The sequence below is a fragment of the Uloborus diversus genome, chromosome 1 (assembly GCF_026930045.1).
Source record: "Uloborus diversus isolate 005 chromosome 1, Udiv.v.3.1, whole genome shotgun sequence".
Taxonomy (NCBI): Eukaryota; Metazoa; Arthropoda; class Arachnida; order Araneae; family Uloboridae; genus Uloborus; species Uloborus diversus.
The window spans coordinates 222,690,387-222,712,338 of record NC_072731.1 but is presented as its reverse complement, the minus strand read 5'-3'; the positions used below and the strand labels follow the sequence as shown (position 1 = coordinate 222,712,338).

General features: G+C 35.8%; 1 protein-coding gene across 1 annotated transcript in view; it reads right to left on the bottom strand.

Annotated features, from left to right (window-relative positions):
• Positions 1-803: 803 nt before the first annotated feature.
• Positions 804-21,952, bottom strand: part of LOC129225145 (eukaryotic translation initiation factor 3 subunit A-like) — a 37,106-nt gene continuing 15,957 nt past the window's right edge. The window contains exons 2-4 of the mRNA XM_054859707.1: positions 14,772-14,958; positions 10,024-10,344; positions 804-3,966 (exon numbers count right to left, since the gene is read on the bottom strand). Coding sequence (XP_054715682.1) covers positions 1,721-3,966; positions 10,024-10,344; positions 14,772-14,958 — 2,754 coding nt within the window. The 3' untranslated portion in view covers positions 804-1,720. The remainder of the gene's footprint in view (positions 3,967-10,023; positions 10,345-14,771; positions 14,959-21,952) is intronic.

Sequence of the window (21,952 nt, the reverse complement as noted above, 5' to 3'; positions counted from 1 at the left end):
ATCTGCACTTTGTGCCTTTGGACGTTGTTTTTTCTTACTTTACTTTTCAGCACAAAGGTATTTATTTACCTTATGGTGAAACTTGGTTCAGATATAAAAGTATTTTCATTGATTTCATGAAAATACGTAACAAAAGAAAAGATGCAAAAGTTTTGTATTTTCTAGGATTGCAGATAGTTAACCCCATACATGTTTTACAAAGTGTTCAAATGCATTTAAAAATAAAAGAAGTTCCTAAATTATTTCTTACCAGGGAACCACTCGAATAGTGTAATAATGAAAAAAGAATGATTAAAAAAAAAAGCATGTTGAGACATATGTTTGACGAAAAAATTATTTGCTCTCGTCCGCCCGCTATCGAGATAAAAGGGCTTGAAGTCTGCCGAAATTTTCAGTAAAGCGCCAAATCTAAAGATTTCACTAAAAATTGATCACGTAATTTTCCCGTCTGCATCCATCTACGAATCGTACGAAAGATAGCTTCCATTTCTGACTCAGTCTCGCTTAGTAGGGTGACTTAATAAGCTTGTGTAGGTGAGAGGCAGTTTGATATTTTGTAAGCAAAGTTCTCAATAATCGGTGGTTACCACAGAAAAGACCAGAAGTAAAAGCAGTGCAAGACGTAAAGAAATATTGATGCATATTTATGAGTTACGTTAACAATCTAAATTACATTTTTAAATTTCTTGCCTCCCCTTACGAAAATTATCTGTAATTTAGAATTATAAAATTTTGAATTAATAAAAAATTCGCACTGAAAAGTTACAACATATGAATTTTTAAGCAATCTTACAAATGACTACTTTCAGACACATGAAAAATTTTTATTGACATTATTTACAAAGAAAAATTCTGATGGGAGAAATCCTTAATCTTAAAAAAGCCATAGAACTATTGTAGTTAATGTATAGTTTTCACTTTTATTTTTACTGCATTATACCATTCTTGGCGTGGTAAACTGGACCAAAATATGGACAACGTTCAAAAAAACGAAAGATTCTTTTTTAGTAATATCGTCAAGCAGATTCATATCAAAGCCATACATTGCAAAGCACTACAGCAACACTTTTCTTTTAAATTTCCGCTGTGACAAATCATACACATTATTACATTTCATCTGTTTCTAACGTAGATCTCTCATGAACTCATGAAATGTATCCCTTGGAAAATAAGCACAGAAATCTAACCTGCAGTCTTTTTCTCAGTATCCATACAGATCTTATATAGTCATTTTAAAATCAAAAATGCTACTCATAGATGTAAGGACTTGAATTTAAGGTGAAAGAACCATGATCTAGGCAATTCGTGACCTAAAGTATTACACGAAAGGTTGCAACTGATACATACAGCGTCAACTACATATTAGCCCAAATACGTGCTTGTCCAACTTTAAAAAATTTTAACTTATTCTATCCAAAACAAATTTAAAAGAACCTCATTGTCTGATGCCAATATTTTGGAAGATGGTACATAAAAATACTGGCATTTCTCTTTTCGCTTGAAAATTTATATGTTTTGTAAATGTCTGTATCACAGAAATGACAAACGTATTTTATGAATCAACGACTAAATTAATTAGTAAGCATGCAAGTGCTTACTGCATTTACAGAAGTTCCAGTAACAAATCAATTGATATCATATCTTTGCTTCCGAACAGGTTCAGCGTAAGATTTCGAAAGCTGAATTATTCAAGCATTCAATGGATGCTCTCGTATGTAAATCATTTTGGCAAAATGTATTCCATTGTCCTTTTTCTCCTTCGTTTAGCAGTAATTGTAGTTCCCCTTCTTTCACTGGCTCTTATAACATCAGATGATGTTAGATTGGCTCTGGGATCATGCACGGGATAGTGTACTTTTTGATTTTGCCGTTCTCCGTCACTTTGTCGGATAGCTGTTCCAATAACATCTTTAACATCAAATGGACGCTCGACGAAGCCATCAGCCTGATCTCTCTGTACTCCTCGCGTTTCAGAATAGGAATCATCCCTTAAATGTTTGGACGATTCTGTGACTTGATACCTTTTTTCACGAAGGACCACGCGGCTTGGCTCTTTCGAATATACGGATGATGTTATGGGAGGACCAATCAAAGGCTCTTTTGCACTTGAACTTTCAAGATTACGTCTGGAACTTGCACTACTGCCAGACTCATATACGTCTTTCAAAACGCGACTGCCTTGAGAAGAAGGGACATCGTCGTATTTTCGACTATCCGAGTATGCATATGGATCTCTAGTATCAGTTCTGGGAGGTGTATCATCGTACCTATCTATTCTAGGTCTTATGTCTCTACTCTCTGACCTGGGGAGCTCATCTTTTCTACCTGCTAATCTGTCGGAATCTCTTGGTTTTGCTCTACTGGTGTCTTCAGGATAACTTGAGTATTCTCTTATGGTCGAACGTGGACGATCATCACGAAGGTATCGGTCATCCTCACGAGGAATGTACTTGTCAGAGACAGAACGGTCATCATCACGAGGAATGTACTTGTCAGAGACCGGACGATCATCATCTCTGTCATATCGTCGGTATTCATCGTCAGGCCTGTCTCGTTGTCTCGTTCTGGGACCGTCATAATCTCCTCTTGGCCGAGAGCGATCATAATCGTCATCGACTCTCGTTGGACGAGACGGTCTTTCTTCTACATACGCTCGTTTGGGACTTTCGTAGTCTCGTCTGTCGTCGCTATATGTAGGTCGTCGAACGCGATCGTCATCGTAAGCAGTTCGAGTTCTAGAATCGCTTCGTCGATAATCTTCTTCTTCAGATGCGTAAGAACGGCGATCCAGAACCACTTCCTCACCGCGCCTTTCATTGGGAGTCCTCGTCCGATATTCATCTTCTTGAACCACTCTCCTTGAACCTGCAATCGGAACACCTCTAGAATCGTCAGCTCTCCTTTTACCCACATCGTCATAATCTCTACGCCGAGAGTCATCCCGATCAATATATCTTTCGTCATTTCTGGGACGAGAGCTACTAATACTAGGTGGGGCAATATACTCTACGTCTCGAGTCTTCGTTGGTCGGATATCACGAACTTCATCGATCGTATCATATCGGGTAGGTCTTCTGTATTCATCATCTCGGTCTCTATATTTGTCTTCAGCTCTTCTTGAGGGGGCATCAACTCTAGAAGGAACTATGTCATCTGCGACGTATGCCTTGTCCCGAGGATTTTCAATGGGTCTATCATAGCTAGGAGCAATCGGTCTATCGCTCCTTAAGGGTCTCTCTGAATCTACTCTGCTAATTACGGGTGGATCCCTATAACCTCTGTCCCTCACTTTACCATCAGAAATAGGTATATATTCCTTCCCATCATCTCTTTCTCTAACCAAGGGTTTCCTAGCAATATATGTTCTGTCCCTTTCATCTATATACCTGTCTTCATCTCGCAATCTATATTTCTCATCCTCATCTCTTGAGCTATATCCAACACCACCACGGCGACGATACCTTTCCTCTTCTGAATATCTATCATCGTCACGATATCTCTCGTCTCTAGGAATGTATTTTTCGTCTTCTTCAGGTCTGCGTTTTGTTTCCGAGCCTCTGATTCGCGGTCTGTCTTCTTTCCTACGGTCGTCATAATCACGATCTCTATAGTATCTATCGTCATCACTTCTTCTCACAGTGTCTTCTGGATATCTGCCTGTATATCTGTCATCTCTTGTCCGGCTTCTATCAGGTACTCTGTCGTCATAATATCGATCATCAGCAGGAGGAGGCCTCCTGTCTCGTTCTTTTTCAACAGATCTATCGTCGTCAGCATAAACCCTTTTCTCCCCTTCTGAGTATCGACGCCTGGTGCGTTCTCTGTCACTGTCTTCGTCATATCGTCGGGGATAATCAGACTCATCGTAAGTTGGTATGGAATCCGTGCGCCTGGGAGGTTGAATATCGTCTCGTCGAGGTGGAAGGGGGCTGTCTTTGTCCACGTGATCCCGTGAAACAGGTTTTACTGAAAATCAAAAGAATTTTTTTTTATTAAGTCAACTGGAAGTAATTAAAAATATCATGTTTTGGGCATTGAAGAAAGTTTTTGCTCAAAATTCATAATCGAAGTATTCTTTGAATATTTGCATAGCTACTTTAGAAGATATTGACTTCAATTATGTATAAAAACATTTTTGATTCATGTCAAGGAGGGGGGGGGGGACTTGTGAACAGTTTTTCATTTCTTTATTTTTCAAAAAGGCAGTAAAAATTAATTAAAATAATAATAAATTGATTACAAAAAATACCAGTCATAAATGTTTAGATACTTTTTAAAAAAGTTATAGCATCCTATATTAATATTAATATTATCGAGAAGATATAGGAACCATTCACGTATACTCGAGATGTGACATTCACAGATACTCGAAGACAGTAATGAATTATAAGCAACACCTGTTAAAGCAAAGAAGTCACCACAGAAAAACAGAATGGTTCATTTGTCTAAAATTTTTACTATGAGGTTGGACTGGTCCTGCCATCGTTTGAGAATTTTTCAAGATTTTTTGCTTCAAGTTACTTTAGTATCACAGACCGTGTTCTCATGTGCCTCCTTTTCCTCTACCTTCATGGCCGATTACATAATTTCATTAAATTGTTACTCTCGATTACATGTACTGAAATATTCTGCTTTCAAGAAATTTTATACCTTGCTTTGATAATAGCATAGCAGAGTGTCTTGTATTTTTGTGTCGTTGTTTAAGTTGTTCACAAAATCTTTTGTCGATTACAATAATTTGTACACTCACTGGTCAATGAATTAGAAACTATTGTGAGAAACTTCTTGCCTTTCTCGCACTGTACAAGGGTCTGTAGGGAGTATCAGGACATGGAGCATGTTCTGCTGACATGGAAGTGGTGCCCTGGTGTTCCTCGAGGGTAAACAAACGGCCATGCGATACCTAAATATACTGGCAGATCAAGCGCACCTTGCAATGTTGCATTTTTATTCGATGGTGACGGATACTTAATGGACGACAATGCAACAATGCATCGTGCCAAAAGTGCTGAAAATTGATTCGCAAAGCATCAGTCTGACTTTCAACACCTTCCCTGGTCACCACATTGCTCGGATTCTTAACCCCATAGGAAATGTGTGGGATATGGTGGAAAGACACATCCGACATCACTCTCCTCTTCCATGTAATTTACAAGATCTGAAAATCTGCGTAGCCAGTGCATGCTCTGGATGTACATGCACTCTAGAAGCTTGAAGACCCGATGCCCAAACGAATCAGTAGTTATGCGTGTAAAAAGTGGCCTAATAAAATTTTGATTGTGGATTTTTTAGTTCATTGGCCAGTGAGTGTATCACAAACGCTAAAATAATTATACACATGTTTATGTATAGTAATACAGTATTGCTTCTAAACAACAAATGTCAAGGACTGGCCTTCTTAATTTTATAAAAACTTCTTGACTTTCTTTACGATGGTCAAAAGCTGCATATGGCAAATTGTAATAGATTTAGTGCAAGAATAAGTTCTTGTAATTTGGGGAAGAATTTAAGAACAATGATAGACAACCTGTATTTTTGAAGCCACTTTTAGAATATAAACAAGCATTTAACTATTGACGCTTTAATCAAGATACATTTGAAGAAAAATAGTGATAATGAAATAGTTTTTCTTAAAATTAAAATTTTTCGTTGGCTGTCGACCTGTACAGTATCCGAGCAAACTAAACTTATTCTTTTTTTGCAAGTGAACAATCGTTTTAGAACTTGTATTAGTTTGAAGAAGTTTTCATGGAAAGTGACAAATTAAAATTTCAATAACTAGTCCCTTTTAATAAGTTCTATTGTCTTTGATGCAGTGAATGTTTTTAAAAATGCAAAACACGAATAGAAACTAAAAACAGCTCAACATATAAAATAAACCTGATAGTGAGAAGTTTGAAAATGGAAACTAAAATAACTACCATTAAGAAGGTTTCAGTTGAATTTACTGAATTTTAAAAATGTGAATTGAACTATATAAACAAGCAAGATCTTCTTCACCCCTATTTGAGCAACTGGAATCTTTTAATACTTCGTCCATTTGATTTCATCTCATTAGAGCCAAACCATAGCATCATTACCCTTATTTCGTTGGTTTGCTCTGCAGTCTACTCCCGAGACCTTCCGCTTTCTTTTGGTACGTGCATTATATTTCTGCTATTTTATTACATACTAGCAAAAATATCCGGCGTTGCCTGGGTCAGTAATAATTATGAGAAACAATCGTTACTTGCCCTTGTTTTCTGTTTTAAGCGAAAGAATTTAAAACAAACCTTTTTGACGTGATTAAAAATCGAGTTTCTTCCTTACTCATTAAACTAAAATAGCAATAAGTATAAAGAACAAAATAGTATTCGATTAGAAACGAAAGCACGACATTTAAGCATATACAAATTTGAAGAATTTCCGAAATATGAAATTAAACTTTACATGTTTAAAAAGATTTATCTGTTAGTACTTTTTTTTATTTTTTTAATCTAAAACCTTCTCTGTATGGCTATTGATGTACGAACTGTTTTAAAAAATGCAGCCGCCCGTGTTCCCCTTACACTTGCTTTAGTTATTTTGGGAAATTTCAATTTTTGTGGGCACTTGGTGCGGTTTAAAATCTTACTAAATTTGCGAGAATCATTTTGGGACACTTTCGATAATACTCCCCCTCCTTTTCTAATTTTTATTATAGAAATATTGATGCCAGATGCTGAGACACTTTTGGTCAAAATAAAATGGCGCTAAACGGTTTCATCCGAAATGTTTCTAAAATAAGTAGTAAAATTTGGCGATTGTTTGAAATCGTGCAAAAAGAAAAATCAATGGAAGTTTTTGTGCGGTTTATGGATTTGTCTAATTTAGTGGTTGAATTTTTTTACACATTATTTTTTTTTAAGTATTTTTGATTGGCGATATTTTGTTTTTGGTGAAAGCTGAGAAACATTATTACGTAGTCTTTGGGCTCAAAAACAGCGACAGTGGAAAAAACTGCCAAATGCATCAGCTTCTGAAATCTTTCTGAAAAAAATCTGGCGATATTTCTGCTGGTTGGTTGGATATAGTGAGCAAGTGTCCAATCAGCATAAATAATAATAATAAACCATTAATTACATAAGTTCCGTTTAAAAGTAAAATGATCAGCCAAATCCATTTATTTTTAGCCAATCTTGTGGAAAAACATTACTTTAAGATTTGACTTGAGAAAAGCCTCAAAAAGTCAGACGAAACGCAAAAATATTCAACAATACAACAATTCTTGGGAGTTGAGATGACACACTAAATAATGACATGGGTTGATGAAAGCCTTCGAACAGGGAACAAAAAAGCTCATAACTCGTTTTTTATACAACTTAGAAACTTCGAACAGATGCTATCTTCAGCAGAAAAATTGGCGCTTTCGATGGACATATAATGTTAATATGTGCACGTTTTTTCCACCCCCATATTGGGGCATTTATGCGAAAATTGAGACTAAAATTGGAATAAAAAGGGAACTATCAATCGGATTTTTTTCGAACTGGTCTATAAACCTTCCCAGTACCAAACTGAACAAACGGTGAAAGTTTCAGCCAAATCTGCCGGGTAGTTTCTGAGATCTTAGGGAACAAATTTATCAAACTCCATTTTTATATATATAGATTTGGATGCTTTTTGAAAATGAATGATATTTCACTATTTTATGTTTGGTTAGAGAAAATTTAACATTTGAATATTTACGGTTTTAGTATTGTTTATCTTACATACTCGGAATAAACTCTACTGTATTGTCTTCTGTCACCTTATTTCTTTAATTTTGAAAGTATTTTTATTTTATGCTACTGGTAGATGAAGATCTAAGATCTTGCATGTAGGGGAAATTTGTGTACCTAGAGCCACCGTATATCTACCTCACTTTATCTGAAACGTATTAAGTTCTTCATTTTATTATTCAGTTGGGTAAGTCAGACACGAAGTGTTCTTTTTTGTAGCCATTTTAAAATCCAGGAGATAACATTATTGCAATTTTCAAGTGGATAACGTTATAATCCATATACATTGCATATAAAATGCAACACCAAGAAGGAGTGTTCAGAAATGTATGCAAATTTTAGAGTAGACGTACATCAATGAGTTATGTAAATGATGTGAAATACGCAGCTCTCCGACGCACGTGAAGTAAGATATAAGGGAAGGAACTTGCAGAATGGGAAATATTCGTGTAGTTATTTCTGACTGGAGAATTATCGAAGAAATTTTGTTTTTGTCTTTGAGGATACGTGTAACACGAGAGAATGCTAGGCCGCCGTCAACGAAGGCACTTCCAGCAGATAGATGATTTTACGAGGGATATGGTGATCGAACTGAGAAGGGGAGGTTGGTCCGCACGTTAAATCGCAGCTGATACCCACATGGATGCGAGCACGGTGCATCGGCTGTGCCGAAGATGGTTGGAACAACGAAATGTGGGAAGAATGAGGGGAGCAGGGGCAGTCAGAGTAACGTCAGAACGCGTGGATCGACGCATCCACCGACAAGCTGTAGCAGACCCACAAGTCACTTGTTCCTCGATTCTGCAGCAGATGTAAGATACCCTGAATGTTCCCGTGTCAACCAGAACCATTTCCCGTTGTTTGGTCGCACGTGGTCTGCAATCACAGCGTCCGCTAAGAAGGCTGCCCTTGACCCCACAACATAGACAGCATTGTTTGGTATGGTGCCGGACTAGAGCGACGTGGATGACAGAATGGCGAAATGTCGTGTTCTCAGATGAATCCCGCTTCTGTTTATCCAGTGATAGTCGCCGCATACGTGTGTGGTGTCGACGTGGAGACAGATCTAATCTGGCAGTAACTGTGGAACGTCTCACCGTACGACAACGTGGCATAATGTTTTGGGGCGCAATTGCGTAAAATTCCATATCACCTCTAGTTCGTATTCAGGGCACTATGACGGCCCAACGATACTTGGTTAATGTGCTGCGGCCGGTGACAATCCCTTACCTTCAAGGGATACTTAATGCAATCTTTCAGCAGGATAACGCCCGACCACAGAGTGCTCGCATCTGTCAACATGCTCTCCAAGGCACACAGATGCTTCCCTGGCCACCATACTCTCCTGACCACCAATCGAACATGCGTGGGATGTGATTGGACGCCGCGCCGTTTGAAGACTCTGTCCCTACCTCGTTCAGAAGACGAATGTGGCAAATGGTTGAAAGGGAATGGAGAGCCATCCCTTTGGACACCATCCGCAACCTTATTGACAATGTCTTGACGTGTTTCTTCGTGTATCGCTGTCCTCGGTGGTCCTACATCCTACTGAATCGACGCCGTTCTCGCTCTGTATTCCACCTATCATTTTGAAATTAAGATTATTTATTATTCCTTGCTGTCCTCGGCTGGAAATGACTGAGCTGGCGGTGTATTTCATGTACAGAAGTTGACTTTGGATGTCCCGTACGTGATGCATGTCAATACATTAAATTTTAAGCTATTTAATAAAAATTATATTGTGTCAAGAGTATCTTTGTATCAAATGTAAAGATTAAAAAAATGTGCTTATTCCTATTTAGTCAAAATATTAAGATCTATAACGAAATGTTGGTGAAATTATTAAGTCGAAGTGTCCTGCACGGGACGGTGGAATGGCCTATTAGTATAATAATGCGTGCATACTAGTTTTACACTTTCAAAGTGACTCTCCTTTTGTACAATGAAAAAAAAAGGCGGCCCTAGCCTCCTAAGATTGATTTTGTTCCAAAAACCATTTTCTGATACCGTATGCAATCGAACCTCAATAATTCGAACGTGCTTAAAACGAATTAATGCTAAGACGATCTACATTTGAGATGTCAAGCCAACTATGCTTACACATATTCGGAATTGATTGTTTTTCGGATAAGACAAACTATGATTAAGACGAATTAATTTTTAAGGTATCTTTAAGTTCGGGTTAACGAGGTTCGATTGTATTAAAACAAAGAGATATTGTACCTGAGCACAATCAAAAAGCACGTTTTAAATAATTTTCTTACACAAAAAAAGTTTCCCTTACTTTCGACCATAGCCGTCTTGCCACGGTCCAACTCTTCAGGTTTCCGCGACCTTCCACTATCATCATGCACTTGAGATGGCTCAGTGCTGCGTCTGTTTGTGTCTTTCTCGAGAGAACTCCTTCTTCCACCGGAGTCATCCGCGGCAGGAGCAATGTCAGGTCGGTTGTTGTCCCCTACTTCTGAAGATACTCTTCTGACGTAGAGGCCGTCCTCATTCGACTCTTCTGAGGACCCACTGAGGATTGGTGCAGGTGCGGTGTCTTTATCATCGTTTGCTTTTACTGGACTTTGATTAGATGATATTGATGATTCAGTGCGGGCTTTATAAAAATAAGGAGAAAAAATAAGCAAAAGTCGACTCAGTTTCATGGAAAACAATCATAGCAAGATAGAAATATAGGGTGATTCACAGGATCTTTTCCGTTAATCTGATAATGGAATCAGAAGAAAACTTCGCGAAGATCTATCACATTTTTTATTGTGACGTAGTAATTCTTCGCATTTCGTTTTGCGAAAAAAACCCATCAACGATCATTGTTTATTATTGGTTTAATGCATGTCAACTTGAGATATACAAAAGAGATCTCCAACACGTTATACATCCAAGCGATAGTTCAATTCCTGCCTCACTCGACTCACCATGGTACTATCAACGTTATTAAAACAGCAGGTGTCAATCTTCCAGTTTTGCTAAATCTAAAGGGTTATGAAAACTTGCCCAGTCTTTTGCATGCCCCCACAAGAAAACGGACAGATCGATTAGATGTGTTGTCAGTATAACGGTGATAGCACCATTTTGAGTGCAGTGTGCGAAAAGAACAAGACTGTTATATCGACATAAGCCATGTGTCCAAGGGTTCACACATTCAAAGATACGCAAATAAAAATGGAAATGTTTAATATTCTTTCAAGTATTCTTTTTTCCTGTATCTATTTTAGTTTATTTATTTATTTATTATTTTTAAATATTTATTATTACAGTACTTCAAAATTTCGGAGTTATTTGGAGAAAAAAAATAGAATTCTTAGTAAGAGTGTAATTATCGAAATTAGGGGCATAACCAAGAATGCCCACGACAAAAGGTGGGGGAGTCATGGTGCCCCATTGAAATTTTAAGAGCAGCTTTTCTAATAGATTCTAGTCTTTTTTTTTTTGGACGATTCACGTCCCTAGAAATTGCTAAGTACCATTTGAGGCGGAGGCACCATCGCTCTTGGAAGATGGGCACCCTGGAATGATAATAAGATAGTAAGCGAAGTTTGGTGGCTTATATAATAAGCCAGCAAACTTTAGCAACAAACACAGATTTGTATCAAAACTTCTGATGTTTTGAATGCAAAGCCTTAACAAGAGCAAGAGAAAACGAAGTTCTTATAATATTTGCAGAGCCCCACTTCTTTGTTTCTTTGTGCCGATGATTGAGCAAACATTTTCTCTTTATCTACGTTCTTGTAATTAATTATTTATTTTTAGCTTCATAAAAAAGAGAGCGGGTTTTTCACAAAATTATATCTCATATTTAGAAAATAGTAATAATAGTGATTATAAAATAAGAATAAATAATTTCTAGCAAAGAAGAATTTTTAAAAAGTATTTGTAAAATCTTTGATATTAATTTTTCGATAAAGAACATTGAATTTTAAAATAATGGCAGAACCCGCAATTTTATTGCATACGAAAAAAACTCGTATATGTTTACTCAACTAATGATTTTCGAACCTAGCATAATTTGAAAAATCACTAAATTGAAAATAATACATAACTAAATATTATTGAACTATTAAATCATCGATGAGTTCATTATTCGATTTTTAACTGCTTTATTTTAGTGAAGTAGTAGCAGCATTTCCGAAGCACATATCATTTTTTCGACAGCTTTATTTTAATTTTTATATTTACTATAGTGGTAGCAATAAGTCATAAGAGACTTAAATAATCAGCTAAACATGATCAGTTTTGGCAGTGAGAAGCAAAAGGATGTAAATGGACATTTTCAAGTTTTGAGCAAAACGCGTTTAAATATAACTACCTAGGTAGGTTTTCGTGGAATTTTTTTCTAAATCATGCTGTATAGCAGCAACTACCAGGAGTACTAGTACCATCTCTTGCCCCAAGACAGAGGAGAGGTCCACATACTATTTGTACTGGTTATCACCAAATTTTTAATTTTGCCACTTACATCTCTTTGCTTCTCACTGGATCATATGTTAGGGGAGCTTTTCCTCTGTCTTGGGGCAAAACATAGTAAAAGTAGACCTGGTAGGTGCAGTTAAACAACTTGATTCTGTAACTTTTTGCAATGAAGGTCTACTTAGGATAACTTTAAAAAAGGCGTTTTACACAAAACTTTAAAACGTCTCCTAACATTCCTTTGCCTCTCATTGCCTCAATTAAAGTAAAAGTCAACGTTTGACAGCATAAAGTAGCAAGCATACCTTTCTAACTCTCAATCTTCTGAAATGGGTTCTCTCTTTCAAAGTACCATGAAAAGAATAAATTTAGACGCACTCACCTCTTCCCTCTTGTACCCCCCTCTACGAGATAATACATTAATGGTAGATTTTACAGGATACAATTTGCCTTGCACAAAGTAAGACATTAGTTTATATACAGGGTATTTTAAAAGAATGACCCGATTTCAAAAACTCATAAATTCAGATTTTAATCCATTTTATTAAATAAAGGTATCGTTAGAATGGGGAAAATCTCGAGTTTCACGGAGTTGCCGACATATGTAGCGCTAACTCTCTTTTTTCACCCGCCATTTCAGTGTTTGTGAAAATGGCGATTGCACGACAAAAATCGTTTTGTGTTCTACGCTTCGCAAAGTGCGAGTCCGTAACAACTGTTCAGCGTGATTTTTGTCGAGAACACCCTGGTGTTGAACCTCCTTCCCCGAAGAGCATTAGAAAATGGTATAAACAATTCAAAACTCGGGTTGTTTGTGAAAGCAGTGATGCAGACATGCTTGTAAAAGTTTGGGACGAATTTGACTGTCGTATAGACATATGCCGTGCATCCAAAGGTTGAGCACCTTTAATTTTGTATGTAAAAAAACTTTATTTTCCGTGTAATACAAACTTTATCTGAAGTGTCTATTTTCAATAGTTTTCATTATATACGCATTTCAAATCGGATCATTCTTTTTGAAACACTCTGTATATTATTGCTCTTTTTAATCATTTTTTATTTCAGGTATATTTTGTGTTGAGTTGATAATCAAAACATCGAAAAATAGTCAAAGTGAAAAGACGTGCATTTAATTCATGAAAAGTCGAAAGTATGGGCTATATTATTAGCACAGACTGACGTCTTAATATTGTACGAATATAAAACAAATGTTTTCTCAAACCTAGATTTCATTTTAAAAATTTTATGTGATGTTTCTTAAATAACGAAGAATTTTTAACTCTTCTTACAAAAATCAAAACTCGTGCACTTGAATTTTTTTTAATTTTTCTAATGAACAGGATGTTGCATTACTTTTAGAGAACAGCCGATTATTTAAAAAAAAAGAAAAAAATCTCAAAACTTCAACACATTTTGTTTTTCTCACAGCACCATGCCTCTGAAAGCATCGATTCTAATCTAAAAGAAATGCATTCTGGTTAATAGAATCCCAAGAAAAACTCCAGGACCATCTATCACATTCTTCATTGTCACGTGATAATTCTTCGCATTTCGGCAAGAGAACTCATTCACAATCATTGTTTATTATTGGCTTATTTACATGTAAACCTGAGATGTTCAAAATATTTCTAAGCAAAAAAGAGATAAAAGGTGTGTGTTGCATGGATATGGAGGAAGCGAGACGTGGTGGCTGAGGAACGCGTCCGTGGCTGGGTTTTGAACACCACACCTTGTGATACTAACCCAGCGCTTCAGCCGCTGAGCCAAAAGACACTTTACATTACTCCCTCCTAAGTGATGGAGCGGGGAAACGAGAGAGTGATACAATTATTATCAGATGAGACGCCGAAATCATACGTTCTGGCTATAGTTGTGCCTGTTGCTACAGTGGTCGTTGCTGAGAGTGTTGCTACTGCAGAGGCGTGCAATGATATGCGCATCAGCAATTGGTCGCATGAAGGGCTGTTCATTAATCGGCCGTCCGTCCCGTCCATCCCGTTTTTTGACGTGACGGACTGGCGACAAAAACAGGGTAAAATCACATACGGTCGTCGTCCATCAATCACGTGGCTGAATTCACCCACCAAAGGGAGGAGCGCGCTGCTTAGCGGAAACCAATGAAATGCTGTCCTATTTTTGACGACCACCAGATATCAAGGCTCTTCTGATCGAAACCGGTGCCGTCCGAGATGGCTTGCTGTCATGGCAACCTTCAAAGAAAATCTGTTTCGGGCGGGAAAACCCGGTGTGGACGTGACGGACGGCCGATGTGTGAACAACCTTTGAGAGTGAGCGACAGCTGTTGTGCGGACGTTCGTGGAGGTTGAGGGACGCGTCCGTGGTTGGGTTTTGAACTACGGACCCTTGTGATACTACTCGGTGCTTTAGCCACCGAGCCGAAAGGATCTCAGAGCTCGGGAGCAAAGTTAGGTTATGTGCTCTCTGGCGTACGCCACAAGTATTATAACTTCATTCGTCGGAGCGACGGAATATCACGTGACAATCAAACAAAAGTTTCGGTTCGTGTGAGGAATCACCTTTGCCAAGGAATGATTCCCCCATGAGCTATTGGATCGACTTTTGGAATTGGCATCGCATGAATTCTCTGCGACTTACCTGCACTCGCTCCACGAATCACTGTTGCTCCATCTACTGTCGATTTGACAATGGTGTTGGTGATCGAGCTCTCAAGCCTAGGAGCAGGCGACGTGGGGGTCGGCTGAGGCTTCGTTGTGTAAGAATAATTCACCAAAGCTCGCCGTTGGCTATCTGAGATGTGTACTATGGCGACGCCGAAGTAGCACTGAAATGATGATTATAATATTAGTTAAGTAAGAAAGCAATGAAACAAATCAAAAGGTAAAGTTTTCAACAAAAATCGAAACATATTTGAGTGTTAAGGTTTTGCAATGTATTTTTGGAATAAATTTATTCCACGCTAAAATATCATTTAAAATAGATATTTCATGGTTATTATTGCATGTTGCCGCATTTGATGGATAAACGGTTCGCCATTTTGCGGAAGTAACTTTCAATGCCATTTAAATTTTTACTCCTTTCGGTGGCGGCTTAAATAAATTTGGTGGCGGTATAAAATTACTTCCACCAATGTCTGTATCTCTGTGCATCTATTCAAATCTATACATCTCTGTATCCAGTTATTTATCTATAAATCTAACTACCTAGTGTCTGTCTCTAAAACTATCAAGGTCAATATTTATTAATATACAGAGTGTTTCAAAAAGAATGACCCGATTTCAAAAAATCATATAAATTCAGATTTTAATACGTTTGATTAAATAAAGGTATCGTTAGAATAGGGAAAATCTCGAGTTTCATATTTTCCGACAGGTAGCGCTAACTCTCTCTTCTTCCGCCATTTCAGTGCTTGTGAAAATGCCGATTGCACGACAAAAATCGTATTGTGTTTAACGGAGTCCTTAACAACTGTTCAGCGTTATTTTCGTCGAGAATACCCTGGAATTGAACCCCCTTCCCCGAAGACCATTAGAAGATGGTATAACCAAAGACACGGGTTGTTTGTGTTAGCTGTGGAAGTCATCGATGCAGACATGCTTGCAAAAGTTTGGGACGAATTTGACTACCGTGTAGACATACGCCGCAAAAAAACTTTATTATTATCCATGTAATATAAAATTAATTTGAAGTGTCTATTTTCATTAGTTTTCATAATATACTCATTTCAAATCGCGTCATTCTTTTTGAAACACCCTGTATATCTATCAGCCTCTAGAACTGTCAATCTATACAAATATATCTCTGTATTTATCAATTTTTCTACCTAGCTTTCTACAATGATCGATCTTTATCTATCTATACAATATACATGTCACCACCTATTTTTATACGAAAGCTATTTATCTCTGTCTACATTTATCAATTTATCCACAGCTGCTAACTTTTGAAAATCTAAATTAATAAAATTAAGAAATAACTTTGATACATGACTTCTTGTGTCTTTTCTTCGACTTGATCTGGAGACAATATTTTGATGTTGGTTTAAACCACACCAACTGTACAGTATCTACAATGACCATGAATTTTCTAGATACTTCAAGTGTCATGAGATATTGAATAGATTGAATGGATCGCGGAATGATTATAAATGTTTCGTTAAGGAAAATAAGTAGTTTTAATTTTTTTTTTGGGGGGGGGGGGGGCAAACGATGGCGAGTAAGGACAACCATGGCGAAAACCTTTTGAAGAAAGCATGAATATTTTTCTTGAAAACTTATAGGGAACTTGAAAGATTCATTCTTAAGATTCATATCTATCAAAAGTAAAAGACTATATACCAACTGAATGTGGGGGGAAAATGGGGCAAAGTGAAATGGTGAAATATTTTTTCTGCTTTTAGCTCCCTCTATCTGGTATTATTTTAACTATATAGTACCCAGGGTTGGCTTTCTGCGGGCAGAAACTAGTTTTTGCCGTGCCAGTGGTAGAAACTGGTTATAACCGGTAAAAACCGGCAGAAACTGGCAAAAACTTAAGAGTCTTAAATACTCAATTAATCACTAAAAGATATTCGTATATGTAAAATAAAAAAATAAACTTCCTCTCATTAAAAAAAAATCCTAGTACTTGATTTAGTTCGAAAAGGTAACTTTTCAATTGCAGATGCTCGTAATGTTTGGATTAATCTAACAAAGGAAGAAAAATCATATTGGTGCTTAGGAAAGAGGAGTGACATACAGAATTAAACAGGCATTACTTATTGTGTAATTTGCTCGCTTATATGCTTCATCTAAACTGCTTGTGATTGAAATTAACTTGTGCTTTAAGAAGAAAGTGCCAGAATTTTGCTTGCCAATATTAACGTAGATTTTCTACCTAATGTCACAGCTTTGCAAAACAAAGTGGCCTACTTTTTCAAAACTTATTCTTCCCCTCAAATTTTTATCATTACCCTAGTTGCTTGTTGGTCCAGTTAAAAAATATATACAAGAGAGGAAAGTTTCACAAACATTGCTTGTTCCTTGATGAATTGCCTGCTAGCTCTTCTGCTGCAAGAATATTCTAGAACTTCTAAATTGTACATATTAAATTGAAAAACTGTTTAGATTTTAGAAACCACCTTTTCCAAGGGGCAACTGCAGGGTCTAATTAATGTAACATTTGATTTTGAATTGTGATAATATTGTAATGAAATTGCACTTTAGTTAACAACTAATTATTTTCTCCATGCTTTTTCTATTGTATGTCAATAATTAAGTTTTTGCCAGTTTCTGCCACAAATGTGGCAGAAAGTAGTTTTTGCCGGTTTCTACCAGTGGTTTTAACCTTCTCAGCAGAAACTTGCCAACCCTGATAGTACCATATTTAGTCTATTACAGTCAGGAAAAAAAATACTGCCGAAGATTAAAGCATTTGGTGATACAGGCAATTTTTAAAAAATGATACTCATATTGTAATATTTTGTTGCAAGTCACAAATTATTTGTGTTACTATAAAATGATAAAGTTATTGTTATTAACATTTTAAATATTGAGACCTCCTAATATTCAATGCAGTATTAGTTTAATTAATATTTATCTTATTTGTATTTTAAATAAATTGTACAATTAATCAAGTACATATGGGGCAAAATGAAATAGTTTGATATTAAATGGTTGAGTGAGTACATGAAACAATCACTTACGTTTTCATTTATTAAATCATTCATTTACATTCCTTCATTTAGTAATTGACTTGTTTTTTCATTCATTCACTTATTTTCTTATTCATTCATTCTTTTACGCGCTCATTTATTTTTCTTCAAATATTGATTTATTTATTAATTTTATTATTCATTTATTCATTCAACCTTTTCTTTACTAATTTTTTTGATCAAAAATATGTTTTTTAATCGAATAGAAAATATTTCATTAGAATTTTTTTTACTTTTCACTTTGCCCCATGAAAAAAAAAGTGAAAAATTTTCACTTTTTTTAAAGACACAAATTTACTACCAAAAATAAAAAAACACTGTTCAACGAAAGTTTTATTATAAAATAGAATGTTCTTTTTTTATGTGCTGTAATTTTCAAAACCAATTTCGGATCAGTTCATTTTGAAAAAGATGAGTCATCTTAACCGTTTCACTTTACCCCACATTCCCCTATATTTACTTTAAAGATAATAACTTCAATTCATGTCACTAAATGGTAGCAGTATATAGGAAAGAGATACAATTGTGGCTTGTGTCAAATCAGCCAATTTTGTTGCAAAAGCTTCTTCTCTGGCTTAAAGGAAGCATGCACAGCAATCCATCAAAATCTGAATTAAAATACATTTTTAATTTTGTTGTCAAAAGTTTTGTTTGGTTTAAAAGTGTTACTTTAAATGGGTAGAAGTATATTTTCGTCACTTTGTGGATTTTTGAAGTAGTGATGGATGAAATTTAGTGATGCCTCACTTTCGCTAGTCCCCAGTAATTGGCACATATGCCAAAAGTCACTAATGTATTGTGCAATGTGTCACTAGTTTGATTTCTGATACTTCTGCAGCAATAATTTTATATAGATTGTACTATTGATTTGAATCCTACAGAATCTACTGTTAAATTTTTTTGAGAAACAATAAAGAACCAATATACTTGGCCATCCTAGTCAGATATTGCGGCAGTAGATAGTCACTTCATTTTTATGGTGCTTTAGAACCATAGACTAATAATAAGAGTAGACCGAGCTATGGCAACCATTTCGCTGCTCATAAACCGAACCATGTGACTGGTGGATATCCTAGCAACAGCGGGCGTTGATCGTAGCAGACGATCAACGCGAGCGAGAAATAAAATAAATAGAATTGATGGAACACGGAAGAATGATCTTTTATAGAGTCCGATTGGTAAATTTGTTATTCTAAGTTATAAATATTTTGTTAATATAACGAGTTTTTCGTTTAGATAGTATTGTGCATTTTCTTTATTCAATTTCAATAACTCTCTAAGCAATTAAAGATGCAAGCGCCCAAAAAGAATCGGCAAACGGTAAGATTTTTACCTACAATTTCAATTTAAGATACCGATTAAGTAGTACATTTTTGCGTTAACGCAAAACGTTTACGCCATTACGTTTACGCCAACGCAGCAGTTCCGAATGAAATAAAAGTTATTGAAAACTGTGATCAAAAACTAATTACTAATGTCAAAATGCATAACTAAAAGAAAAACAGTTCAATCATCTCTGCACCTGGGGAAAAAAATTATAATAAAAACACATTACGTCTTAAAATACATGTGGAGTGCCAAACTATAGGTAATTCTGCCATCTAGCAACCATGCTGCCAAAGTTTTCGCCATGCCTTCCACCAGTCACATGATGTATCCATGAACCAATTTTTTCATCAGCAAGTCCGGGAAAGCTCTGTCTACTCTTATTATTAGTCTATGTTTAGAACCATCGGGTAATATTACTTTTTCTGTAAACAGCTATAATTCGTAATATCAAAACTGCATACCGACTGATGAAACAAATAATCTCGATATCTTTTTTCATATAACACTCTACAAATTTATTTTTATTTCTCTAAAATATTTTTTCAACGTCAAAATGTGTGATTTAACATTAATTTATGTGAAATTACCTACCTTCAATTAACATTACTTATGTTTCTTATGATGATAAAATTGTTATGTAATCTAAAAGTAAAAAATGAAGTGATTTTCCAGCTCTATTAATATATGCCAATCACTGGATCACAAGGTGTCATACACTGGGTATCAGGTGCCAATTACTGATGATTTTGGTAACTTTTTATACATATATCTTTATAAAAATATCTATTCAAATATTTTTAATTTTAGTGAACTAAATAGATGCACAGATTTGCATTCTTTGATACAAAAATATTTGCAATAAAATATTTTTTTCCTAATTAATGAAAACCGAGGTAAGTAAGAGTAACGACAAACTCTTAAAGTGTCAATTACTGGGGTCGTTATTCTACTAGTAATAAGTGGAAAACTTCACATTACCACGTAGGATATCCGACGGTTGAATTGGCAATTTATACACATAGGTAATATTATATTTACGGGATACTTATTTGATCTTTACGACCAGGAAAGCAACGAAAATTTAATGAAGATTATTAACTAACTAATCGGGTGAAACGTGCAACTAAATAATGAATCAAATTGATTAAATATCGGTAATTTTGCAATTAACTTGCATAATTCATACATCATAGAAGCATATAGAAGTATTCCTACATTCTAGGAATATTTTTATGAAATATACTAAAATTTTAGCTCCGTACTACTTGGATTAAACGTATAATGGTATGTTTTTAAAGCTTTAAAAAAATAAATAAATATAAAAAAACTATAAACTGTTTACATTGCACTTTTGTATGAAAGCCATTCCACGGAAAAGTAAACATTTCTTCGAAACGTGACACACATTTAAAGAACTAGGGGACTCTGCCCCCTGCTCGTTTACGCTCACCAACCCAATCGCAAAAATTTAAATCGTCAATTAAACAGAAACAGATTAAAAACGCATTATAAGCTTCCTTTGGAACAAAAAGCACCCCTTCCCCTGGTTTCAAAATAATTTGGTAAAACATGCAGAGCAATAAGGGCTAAGAGGCACCTGAGCATTGCAGAACTGCAGTTGTGTACGTTTGAAAAGACGCTTTTATATTCGTGGTCTCTAATATGTTTTGCTCGGAGCTTAAATTGAACCTAAGATTAAATTCCGTTAAAATCGAAATCCTTAAAATTTGTGAATAAGAAAGAAACAAACGAATCGAAAAGAAGTAACACTATGGCAACGCCAAATAAAACACATCAATAATATAAATGGAAATGAGATTTTTTGAACTTGATTAAAACTGCTTGTAACTTTTTTTTCTTTGGAGATAGAAGCTAAGTTTTTCGACCATAAGTCAAATTAGATCTGGAGTAAAAAAAGACCGTTCTTTCCAGTGGTGTCAAAAAGAAAACTGTGGGACAATTCCTTTACTTTTTACTGGTAGTTTAAATGAAGAAAATAGTGCCTAAATTTCAGCTAAGCCTAAAAAAGTTTGAGCTAAAAACAAAATAACTCCGGCCGTATTTAAGTTAGAGCATTGAAAAAAATTGCGTAGACCGCGGAAAATTCTACCCTTTCCAACGATATATAATATTAATGTGTGCAAGTAATTTGTCACCCCTTTAATAGGCAATAATTTGAGCTTAACAAATTACAAAAAACTAATTTGAATTTAAAAAACAAAACCCCAGGTGCAAACCACCGGGACTCGAATTAATTTATACAAAATTTCAAAGCTGTAGGTGCTATGAGGTCTCCTGGACGCAGGCCCGCCAGTGCAAAGCATCCGATTTTCTGTGGAATGGTCCACTATTTGCTTCTTTTTGAAACTAACACTGAAAAAGAATTAGTCGGAAAGCGAATTATCTGCTTAAATAATTTGCAACAATAATTCCGGAGACTATTTTGCTAATATATCAGGGTTGCCAACTGCTCCGCATTTTGCAGAGTTGCTCCATAAAAACGGCGAAACTCCGTGACTCCGCAAAGAAGTTACTTTGCTCCGCATTTCCCGGCCGAACGTTTAAGCTTTTTCCATGTTAAACATGTAAATATAGGAAATTAAAAAACCTTATACTCAGAGATTGAAATAGTGTTTAAAGCTGTTTTATTAATAAAAGAATAATTATTTTCATACTAGTGCTTAAAATGATTGTTAAAGCACTAAAACAATTTCAGATAAGTGGTTTTAGTTATTTTTAACGATATTTATACAAAATACCGAACTGCTCCGCAAAATTTCAAATTGCTCCTCAAAAT